Below are 11856 nucleotides of genomic sequence, written 5' to 3'. Positions count from 1 at the left end.
CCCCCCCCCCAAAAAAAAAAGTAGACTCTGTGACACTCCGGGGGCCTGATTGGTTAGTCATTTGCCGGCAGAAAACGTTGGACCAATGGCAAAGCTTCTAGGAGAATCTTTGAATGCAGCCCCTAGAGGTTAGCCTGGCCCCAGGCCTGAATCGCTAGCCACGCCCAAAAGGAACCCTGGCTAATATGACAAATATGCCTTAAAACATTATACTTGCCCTATTTTATTTCTTTCATAAATAGAGAATCTTTCACTCAATAGGAACTGCTCCTGTCACAAGTTGATGATGTCATAATGTCTATGTGTGGCCCAGCCCTATGGAATATATGGAATGCACGTGCTAATAAAAAGTATTTAAAATATTGCTTTGATGCTCATATTAACCTTAGGAAGCATAATGTTTTTTATTAGCATATGCACTGAAAATGAAAAAAGAAATACAATATTTAAGGTGTTTTTATTTATTTTATTTTAGTTGTAGACCCCCATCTGAAAATATGTTGTTCCAAGGACCTCCCCCAGAAGCAAAGATTTGAGTTAAATACGTTGGCTCTGAAAGAATATATATTCAAAGATTTCCGCCACATTTCCGCGATTTTTCAAAAATAGCAGCGGCACTCAGTGCTGCGCTACGAGCTTTGAGATCTGCTATTTTTCAGCTAAAGCATAACAATGCTTAAAAGCATGCACCAAAAGGGGTTACCGCCCAGAATGGATTAACCCTTTGTTGGCTGTCTGAATACAAAAAATATGTGATATATATTATTACTTCTAGCTACTTTCAGACCTGAGGCCTCTACAAATGCCTTCTAAATCCCTAGCTCTCACTTAGAAGATTTTTAAAACATGTTAAAAAACAACAGATTCGGTGGCGCTAACGAGCAAGAAATGGAGTAGGTTGTGTGTTTGACGAGCTCCGCCAAAATCTATTAAAAAAGTTATTTCTGAACACAACTCAACCTTAAAAAATATCGTAAAGTATCGCCAAACCTGTTATCTTCAAGATACATTAGTTGTATCCCGGCCTGCCTGCTTTATGGAATATAATCTACGGAAGTTTAGCTTCGCCACGGCCACCAAATCAACACCCGCACCGAAGCCTGCAGCCACGGTCTCGAGTGCCTCTACTACCCAGGAGGAAAGCCACTCCTCCCGGACTCCTGACGCAATGTCCGACCCAGCAGACATGAAAGCTGAAATCCTCTCTTCACTGAAAAATGACATCGCCGCCTTGATCAGGTCTGAATTAACTGCTGTGATGGCTAAGGAATTTGACAGTGTCAGGTCCGAGTTAAACTCACTTAAGACAGAAGTGGCAAAGAATACAGCAACAATATGTTCTGATGTGGAGAAGATGAAAAAACAACAGATTCGATCGTGCCACCGCGCTGTGAGCTTGTAGATCTGTGCAAAAAACAAACAAAAATGACAAGATTGAATGGGTTAAAACAAGAATGTGCTGCTCGTTAAAGTGACCTCATCAACACATCGTTAATTTAAAGACATGTGAATCTTGTAAACGAATGATAAATAATAATAATAATAACAATAATAATGTACAGAATGATTTGTAAATGGTTTGCTTTTTTGTTGTTGAATAAAATAAACAAATGGTGCACTGTGACCGCTCCTTCATTGCTATAGTCCTTGATTGATTGAATACTTTATTAATAGTTTGCAGGAAAAAAATCACAGATCAGTACAGTTCAATAGAACCCAAGTAAAAGGTTCCAGCATGTGTCTCCATCGTAAGATGAACCTACATAGGTTTGAATGGGGTTTCTAGGTGTAAGTATGTAGGACTAGTAGCATGCCAAAGTTTGTGCTATTGCCATCAGTGGCGTGCAGTGCACAGACATTTAGAGGGGCAGGTGCTCAAGTGAAAAAAGGGCACCTTGTGGAACCTGGCCGGTTGCCTTAATAGTGTGAAATTTATAGATTTTGGGGCATAAATAATAAATTAGAAGCTTTTTTTCATCAAAAATTGATCAATGTCACCATGGTCCACAAACTGCACACTGTACAAAAATAAATGTAAGGGAAACTTTGACAGAAAAAGTCTCGCTCACCGTATAGAAAATAGAAGTAAAACTCCTTGGACTGAGACTTAAGAAAATATTTTTTATTTTATTTTATCATGCTCTGTGTTCAAAGTGCAATTAAAAAGCAAACGTTTCCTTACCTTCGTCAGTGCTATGATAACACTGATTAAAAAGCAAACGTTTCGGTCCTAAGACCTTCATCAGTGCTATGATAGCACTGATTAAAAAGCAAACGTTTCGGTCCTAAGACCTTCGCCAGTGCTATGATATGCACTAAAGTTTAGTGCATACCCCCCTGGGTTAATAGTTGAATAGCTTTTATAGCTTGTGTAATGACAATGTACTTAGCTCTTGGCCAATCAACTACATGCCAACATAGACGAACTATGGCATGTTGGATCTATTTTATCTATTTTAGCCATTTATCTTGCTCTCCATTCAAGCCAGATATGAAAGAACATACAGTAGTGGTTCCTGAGTTATTCTCAACAAGTTGACTTTGCCATATAGTTTCTCCACAACTTGACTTTCATGAGCTGAATTAGCCAATTAACTGATCTCGAGTTGAGTTCTGCCAGGGATACTCAAGGCTGATTTGATTTGTTGTACTTAGTTGTGTGCCTAACTCGACGCGCTGCAACACGGTGTGTGTGAGCTTGTACGTAGGTCTGTAAATTGGGACTTTCATTGGACAGGGTGGAGTGCAGAGTAGACCTATACGCACGTGGAGCTAAAAGGGGAGTGCATTTTGATCAGGGGAGGAGAAAGGGGAAGCCTTTCCATGGGAAAACCCTGTGGTATTTAAGTACCACATGCAGTTCACTGACTGACTCCACACACAGTAGGCTACAGTACTCTTCTGTGCATCATCTCAACTCATCAGGTAGGCTGACAGTATTCATGCTTTACAATTGTTTTCTAACTATGATTTCTGTTTGCCAAGTTAATGAGGTTACTTCTACGGTAGCTTGAAGAGAGTTCTCTGTCACTTAATACACTCACTACAGATTAGTGATTTACGGTAAACCACATAACGCATGATAATCACCTGTATGCTCCTGATCATTCAAGTACAGTACTATATGTTAATGTTCGATTTAGCAGCTTGCAATGTGTTAAATGATTTATACTTCATGCTAGAAGCGGCCTTCTTAGCAGAAATGTTACAGTGCCTTTAAGACATTCCACAGCAAAGTATTTAACGGACCACCAAAATCTACCGAAACATAATTTGGCTGACACTGTGTCTGAAAAAAAAAGTATGTTTAATTCATTGTTTGAACAAAAAGTGTGAACTACTTTTTGCAACACTGTTATCTGTAGTTGTGTTAACAATGGACTGTTATAGGCTGGGGAATTGGGAATTGGCTATACTAAATTGGGGAGAAAATGTTTTTCGTTTTTATTTTGTCTTGAAGGGCCATGTTTTGCATAATAACAGTATTTTCATTATGTCTGCCCACGATCATACAGTATGTTTGTTTACCCCAGTCACTGATACTAAAATCTGATATTTTTTTTTCTATGAATCTGACTTGACACCCATACTGTTATAAAACGAAAATAAAAAGATTTTGAGAAGAAAGAACAATGGACTGTTATCTGTAAGTATTAACAATTAAACTATTTGATGAGATTAAATGGCTTAAACTTAGTGTGGATATTTTGAGACGGGTTCTGTAAACTTTCAAGAGGAAACTGGTGTTGAAATGGGCCTTATGACTAATTGTTGCCAGTAGTGAGTGTGTGTGTGTGTGTGTGTGTGTGTGTGTGTGTGTGTGTGTGTGTGTGTGTGTGTGTGTGTGTGTGTGTGTGTGTGTGTGTGCGTGCGTGCGTGCGTGCGTGCGTGCGTGCGTGTGTGGTGGGGGGGGGGGGACTATATACAAAGCAAATTTGACCTCAGCAGGGTCGGATTTGCACACTGATGTGTCAACAATAAGTAAGGCACTGAGCTTTACCTTGTGTGATTTGATAAACAAAACCATTCCTTTGTCATCTTTTTCCAGGACAATCAACATGGCTATGGTATCCGAGTTCCTGGGTCAACTCTCTCTTAGTACAGTAAGACACTATAAGTTTCAGTCAGTAACATAAATCCAACACTAAGGACATTGCATTTAATCGTTCACTTGGATTCACTCCACAGTCCACACTCATAACATTGTCTTGAATCCACAGTGCCGAGAGGCCACCTACCCCACTGTGGTTCCTGCCAAGGACTTTGATGCTGATATAGATGCAGCCAGAATATATACGGCTATCAAAACCAAGGGTAAATGGTTCATATGTTTTTTTGTAAAATAGTGCCAAGTGTGGGCAGGGCAATGAAGCTGGTATTTGTGAGTCAGCTTCCTGGCTTTAAACACGTTTTACTGTGCTTGGAACCTGGGCTGGGAACGTCTCCAATGTAATGTTTTGTCTATATCTCCACTCTGTACTTCAATGCCAGGGGGGGATGAGCATACCATCATTGACATCCTAACCAAACGGACCTACTCCCAGAGGCGAGACATTGCCTTCGCATATGAAAGGAGAGCCAATAAGGTAGGCCATATAACAAATCTGGCCAGTCTTGCCTGATAAGTCTGAGTCCGATAAGCTTATTTTCATCAATTCACACACATTAGACGTTACAATGCAGGGTCCTTGATAATATAGGCCACTCTCTGATGAGGTTCGATGCTTTTCTTAACAGGACATGATCACAGCCCTGAAGGGAGCGCTGTCTGGTTCACTGGAACCCGTGATTCTGGGACTGATGAAGAGCACGGCCCAGTACGACGCCTCAGAGATCAGAGGATCTATTAAGGTAAAGGACACATTATACTGTATTACCTGTTACCACTTACCAGAAAACACTGGAGCAGGTTGTAAGGCTGCACTGCCCCCTCCTGGTAAAATGACAGTAATTGTCTCCACCTTGCACTCGTGCGTGTGTCCGTCCGTCTGTTAACAGCTAATCTCCGGCACCGTTAACCCGGTCGATGCCAAATTTTGCACACACACTCCCTGGATGCCAACGATTAACCTCTGCCCCACCTCTGAATTTTCCAGAACGGCCTGTTATAGCACCACCAGGAAGCCGACTTTTGAAAAACACATTATGTTACTCCTCCAGATTCTGTCCAAAGATCCCGCAAATTGTTACACACTATCTCTATAGTCATGTGTTCAAGACGGATCTGTCAGATATTTCATATTCCATCCTAATTGGCTAACATTGGCTTCTAAGATTGCAGGATTGGCCCATTTTGAACAAAAAGCCTCAAATCATGAACGCAACGTTCCTACTAGACTGAGGAATATATCCCACCCTTTTCACATTGGCCTGTTATAGCACCACCAACAACTCACAAGCTCACAATGTTGTGAGCTTGTAGATCAGTTTGGGAACCACTGCTTTAGTAGATGGTCTATCCTAGCCTGGTTAATAAACCAGACCAAAAAAAAAATTGCCTGCCGGCGGATTACGGTCTTGTACGCCCATTTCCTACACCAGAGAAATGGGGCGGCCAATCGGGACACGGTATGCAATATGGGCGGGCTTTGGTACAGTGACTTTCAATGCTTGAGACCTTTGACTGACAGTAGCTCTGACCAATTGCGTCAAAGAGAAAATGTTTCAACCCGCAGCCCTGGAAATGAAATCCAAGCTGAGCCTCCCCAGACTAATATCCTGCGGTCCGTGCCATATTAGTCTGGTTTATTAACCAGGCTAGGTCTATCCAGGCCTGGGATTTAGTCCTCCCCTGCTGTATCGCCTTTTTCAACAACAAAATTGAAAATCAACATGGCTGCATCATACTAATCAATAATCATAGTAGTTAAATGATAGTGTCAAACTTTTTCATTTCTGAATGTTATCACTAGGTCTCCTCGTAAAGATGGAAATATGAATGGAAAGATGTTTTATTTTCATTCTCAGGGTCTTGGAACAGATGAGGAGGTCCTAATTCAGTTTCTGTGCTCGCGCAGCAACAGTGAGCTGGTAGAGATCAAGAAAGTTTACAAAGAATGTAAGTCTAAAACGTGCATTTAATAAGATTCTCAGCCATTAATATGAGATGTGGAAGCTGGCATCCCAAAGCACCATATGCAATCCCCATACATTTAATTGTAGAGCTGTGTGTGTGTGTGTGTGTGTGTGTGTGTGTGTGTGTGTGTGTGTGTGTGTGTGTGTGTGTCCAGAACGGCCTGTTATAGCACCACCAGGAGGCAGACTTTTGAAAAACTATTTTTTTTATATTACTCCTCAAGATTCTGTCCAAAACTCCCGCAAAACGTTACACACTATCTTTATAGTCATGTGTTCAAGACTGTCCGATATTTCATATTGCTTCCTAATTGGCTAACATTGGCTTACAAAGTTTGCAGGACACCCGTTTTGAACAAAAAGCCTCAAATCATGAATGTAGCGTGCAATTTACATGAAATCTTTCACAGACTTTCCTACTAGGCTGAGGAATATATCCCACCCCTTTCACATTGGCCTGTTATAGCGCCACCAACAGGTGGATTTTTGCAAAACACATTTTTGGAACAAAATGCCTCAAATCATTGCCATCCAAGGCGTAAGAAGAAATGGCACCCTTTTCACATTGGCCTATTATAGCGCCACCAGGAGGCCACAACCTGACCTGCCCTGGTGGAGACCTGTGCCCAGAGGGGCACTTTATCTTTCTTCTTCGAAATGCCTGGAAAAACTGATTCTGAACATCATTCTGCCAGCTGTCAGGTCACAGCTGGACCCTTTCCAGTTTGCCTATCGGGCCAAGAGGGGGACAGAGGACGCTGTGGCATGCCTCCTTCACTCCCTTCTCCAACACCTGGATTCATCTTCGGACAATTTTGCCACTATTCTTTTTGTTGACTTTAGTTCTGCCTTTAATACAATTCAACGCCATCATATGATCAAGAAACTGCATCAGCTCAACATCCCCCCACTTCTCATACACTGGACTCACAGCTTCCTGAGCAATAGACCACAAACAGTTAAAGTAGGTACATCATTTTCATCAACTGCCATCACCAACACAGGGGCCCCTCAAGGCTGTGTCCTCAGCCCCTTCCTCTACACTCTGTACACAAATGACTGTATTAGCCCCTCACCCACTAACATCACATACTTTAAATACTCTGATGACACTGCCATTCTCGGACTGCTCCATGACAATAACTCTATTACGGTCTATCAGAATACCATTTCTCATTTCACACAGTGGTGCACTGACAACTATCTAGAGTTGAATGTGGTCAAAACAAAAGAACTGGTCATTGAAACAACAACCCACACTGGACTTAACCCACTCCTCATTAATGGTAAAACAATAGAACAGGTAGACAGTTTCACATATCTTGGACTCACACTGGACAATAGACTCAGGTTTGATCAACACATTACATCTATCCAGTCACGCTTTCAGCAAAGACTCCATGTAATCCGAAAACTAAGATCATTATCTGTTGCTCCTCATCTTCTGCTATTATTGTACAAAAGCATTATTCAACCTGTTCTGTTGTACTGTTCTGCATGTTTCTACACCATACTGTCCATGCCTAACAGGAACAAACTTTTCAGTATCACCCGTATTGCTTCCAAAATCATCGGACTTCCTACACCCACACTTTCTGATATGAACAATAACGCCATCACACGACTAGCACTCTCGATATCAAATGACACTGACCACCCTCTGTATCGTTTCTTTAACCTCATGCCATCTGGACAAAGATACAGAACCTTGCCATGGAAAAAGGTCCGTTTTAGTAGGAGCTTTGTCCCCTCAGCCATCGCGGCATTAAACAAACTGCCCCGCCGATAGGATGGTTCTGTACACAGCTTGTGGGGACCTCATGTTTTGTTTTTTTGTACTGTCTTGGTGTTATGTGCTCTGTGTTGTTTTGATGTGGGTGTTGAACTGTTGAACAGATTGTGAAGACAAATATCCTTCGGGACAATAAAGATTATTATTATTATTACCTGACCAATTACCTCAAAATAGTGAGTGACTGTTGAGGGCAAGGCTGCATTTACAATTTTGAATGTCAAACCCATTTTCAATTGCTTAACTCTGTCTTCTACCCGGAGCCAGACTAGCAAAATGGGATTTCCATCATGGGCCCCAGGCCGTGAAGTAGTCGAATTAGTTTGGTTTGGGATGTCTGAAGCTTAGTCTTAAGTGACATTGTGATGCTGGAGAATCAAGAGGTGGAAGCATAGTCAAAGGAGGGCTGAATCAGAGCTCCTGCTAGAGTTTTGAGAGCACTTTTGTTGACAAAAGAGGAAATTCTGCCCAAGAATCTTGTTCTTTGATTTACTTTTTTTTTAATCAGCTGAATATCTCATTTGTAAATGTTTTTACTGCAGTGTTCAAAAAGGACCTGGATAAGGATGTGGCTGGGGACACCTCCGGGAACTTTGCCAAGCTACTCCTTGCCCTAGTTCAGGTGACTTCTAGTGGTTCCTGTCTTAATGCATATTTGTCTTTAACACCATATGCCCTCAACCAGTTCCCTGAGTCATACCATTATTTCTATGCAGACTAAGAGGACAGACCCATCCTGTGTTATTGACAATGAACAGATTGATGAAGATGCCAGGGTAAGTACCATATTCATCAAATTTCAGTCAGCATACTATATGTGAATGTCTATGTAAACGCAAGACACCCTAGCTATGCCATGAGCTTGCAAAGGCGCCCCTCTTGACAGGTGGTTCATTATTGTAACCCAGGCTCTATACATTGCTGGAGTTGGGACGAAAGGAACAGATGTGGCTACATGGATCTCCATTATGTCAGAGAGAAGTGTACCCCACCTCCAGAAAGGTACAAAATCCAGTCAAGTTACAGCATTAAGTCTTAAGTCTTAACAAATGTCTAATGAAGGGCACATAAGAGTGAAGGCTGATGACATTCAAACAAAGTGTCTCTGGTCAGATTTGAACAGGGGTCGGCTGCATGTGACTTGGTTACTAGGTCAGTAAGAATCACTGATCCCGTAACCTTAATGTCCCCAATTTGATTATCAATTAGGGACCTCCTCACCTCACACTCACATCCAAGTCTCTCTTCACTGTCCTGTGCAGAATTCTAATAAAAGTGCTATAAAGATAAGCAGACTTGTATGCGCTTTGCGTTCTAATGCAGAGTAAATACTGTAACCACTGACTAATTGTTTTCTCTCCCTTGCTAGTATTTCGCAGATATAAGAACTATAGCCCCTATGACATGCAGGAGAGCATCCGCAAAGAAGTTAAAGGAGACCTAGAAAAGTCATTCCTCACACTGGGTATATACGTACTCTGCACTTGACTGTGTGTGTGTGTGTGTGTGTGTGTGTGTGTGTGTGTGTGTGTGACTGTGTGTGTGTGTGTGTGTGTGTGTGTGTGTGTGTGTGTGTGTGTGTGTGTCTGTGTTGTATGTACTGTACATTAGTTCAAGTTTCTGAATCAGCTAGGATGGAACATGTCTTATCAAATATTATTTTGCATTTATGTTCCAGTTCAGTGCTTTGAGAACAAACAGCGGTACTTTGCCAAAAGACTCAGTGAAGCCATGAAGGTAATTTATAACACCGCTTTATTTTTCTTGCTGAGATTTGGTTATTTTCAGTTTTGGGGATATTTTTGCATCACTCTGAGTTTATAGAGTGCTACTAGTGTTTGCTACTGTATGTGCGGTATCTCAGTGCCTCTTGTCTGCTTATAGGGCAAGGGAGTCAAGGAGAAAGTGGTGACCAGAATAATGGTGTCACGCTGTGAAGTGGATCTCATGAAGATCCGAACAGAGTTCAAGGCACACAATGGCCAGTCCTTGTACAAGACCATCACTGTAGGTGTCAACATAATACAGATTATACAATATTGAACATTTATTTAAACAATTTAGAATAGGAATTGATCTCATATGCTGTGTATTTGTTCCACATTCAGAAACACACCAAAGGCGACTACCAGAGGGCTCTGCTTAGCCTGTGTGGTGGAGATGACTGAAGCACGAATGACATCTAGCTTTCTCATAATGACCGGTTTCCACTCTTGGATATAGGCTGGTGGATTACAAATACTGGATTACAAATATAAACCAACTGTGCAATGCAGTGCTTACTTTTCTTTTCATATCGAAATTGGACAGTGCTATACATGGAAATTATTTTCCAGCGACAGTTTTACATTATCAAACTATTAAGGTGCCAAAGCGCAGTTTACAGTTTTTAACATGTGCAGACAATAAAAATACTTTGATAAATGAATGCTTTGACATTTTGTTTGTTTCAGTGAACAATGCATGTGCTTTTCCAGCAGAGGGCACTAGTGTAACATTTGAATGAAAAGGACATAACTGTTTGGAGAGAAGGCATGGACTGTTATGCATTGCATTAATTAACTATAGAACACTGTAACTGTAGCTATTTGGGCACGTCTTAACGAGTAAAAATATAAAATGTGAATCTGCTTTCATTTATGAAACTTTTACACTTACTGCAGTCTTGCTTATTATACCCACATGTCAGAGACATTACAAGCTATGATTAAATGTTCATGGGGACCACAGCCTATGACTGTATCGAAAGAAGAATGATGTACATTATTTTGTCTGCAGTACGAAACTATACATGGTCTATTTGAACACTGTCCAGCCACAGGCCAACAACAGACCATCTGCTCAGCCTGTGGTGCAGTCTTATAGACCTACTGTCAATATCCATTTGTAGTTTCTTAAATATTTAAGTTTTAAGTCCCCAACGGGGGAGAATACAATAGGTCGAATGTGCCGCTTTTTATCGTTTGGGTTTACACAAAGACGGACATAGCTGGAGTGAAGATATATATTTTTTAGATACTACACATGTCATAGCTGATATTAGTAGATCTTGAGTCCTACGTTTTTTTGCCAGGAGTGTTGATTTCGTCGACTAATAGCCTACCATGACAAAAAAAACGCTCGTCAACTAACTTTTTTCACTGATATATAAACTAAATATAAACTAAATTAAAACTAAGCTACAGTATCATGACTAAAACTAAGACTAAATATATTTGGGCCTTGCAGGGCCTTGTTCTGCCTCCGAGACCACGTCGTATTTAGCATGGCTAACTAGAAGGTCTCCAAGCTCCGAGTCCTACGGAAGACCTGCATGACAAGATGCTGCAGCGATGGGGTGGTGGACACAGACGCCCAACGCCCCGAACGACCACCGCCACTAATGCTTCACGTGCATGGGCTGTCGGGCTCTGGACGTCCCACAGCACTATCGCAGGAAACTAGGATGGTGAGGACACCGTCTTCCCTGGCTGGGCCATTTCCCCAAGACAAGGTATGTGATTGTGATGCTAGGTTTTTTACCTTAACGCTAATTCAACTGTACGAGGTCGGGATACCTCTTTTGATGGCTTCATAGGTTTTCAGATAGGATGTTTTCAGCGCTCGCCCAGCAGTCTGCCGTCTGCCGTCACCCAGGTGGATGCGTGCACGGCTGCACGGGACTATAAAAGGTGAGGCCCTCAGGGCGTTGTGTGTGTACTAGATCATTGAGCAGTGTATTTTTGTACTTTGTGTCTTCTTATTTGTCATCTTCTTGTTGTTGTTTTTATAATACATATTAGTTTTTAGTATAGTTTACGTCATCTGTGTTCTGCGAGTACATTTCCAAAATAGTAATTTGAGTAATTAGCATAATATGTGACCACTGACCATACTATTAACAACCTGTATAATGATCAAATAAAGAGTTCAGAAAATCCTACAAACCCTACTGGAATCGAGACCTTCAAACTCTATGGGATAATTTAAGATCAGCTGAGAGAGAAATT

General features: G+C 41.4%; 2 protein-coding genes across 3 annotated transcripts in view; both read left to right on the top strand.

The window, feature by feature from the left end:
* The window catches only part of gba1 (glucosylceramidase beta 1), a 20518-nt gene extending 18889 nt beyond the window's left edge, over positions 1–1629 (top strand). For both annotated transcript variants that reach the window (XM_080767721.1, XM_080767720.1), the window contains exon 12: positions 1–1629. This exon is cut by the window's left edge. The gene's annotated coding sequence lies outside the window, so the exon portion shown is untranslated.
* Positions 1630–4052: 2423 nt separating this feature from the next.
* LOC308318004 (annexin A2-A-like) lies at positions 4053–10465 on the top strand. The gene is made up of 12 exons (XM_080767352.1): positions 4053–4103; positions 4221–4314; positions 4492–4586; positions 4738–4851; positions 5968–6058; positions 8410–8489; positions 8584–8643; positions 8776–8869; positions 9237–9332; positions 9546–9604; positions 9752–9874; positions 9976–10465. The coding sequence occupies exons 1-12, from the start codon at positions 4059–4061 to the stop codon at positions 10033–10035; spliced, it is 1011 nt and encodes a 336-aa protein (XP_080623478.1). The 5' UTR covers positions 4053–4058; the 3' UTR covers positions 10036–10465.
* The last annotated feature ends 1391 nt before the right edge of the window (positions 10466–11856 follow it).

The sequence above is a fragment of the Protomyctophum bolini genome, assembly GCF_963924005.1.
Source record: "Protomyctophum bolini genome assembly, chromosome: 7".
NCBI classification, from domain to species: Eukaryota; Metazoa; Chordata; class Actinopteri; order Myctophiformes; family Myctophidae; genus Protomyctophum; species Protomyctophum bolini.
The sequence above is the reverse complement of the archived record's forward strand: the minus strand, read 5'-3'. Positions and strand labels throughout refer to the sequence as shown.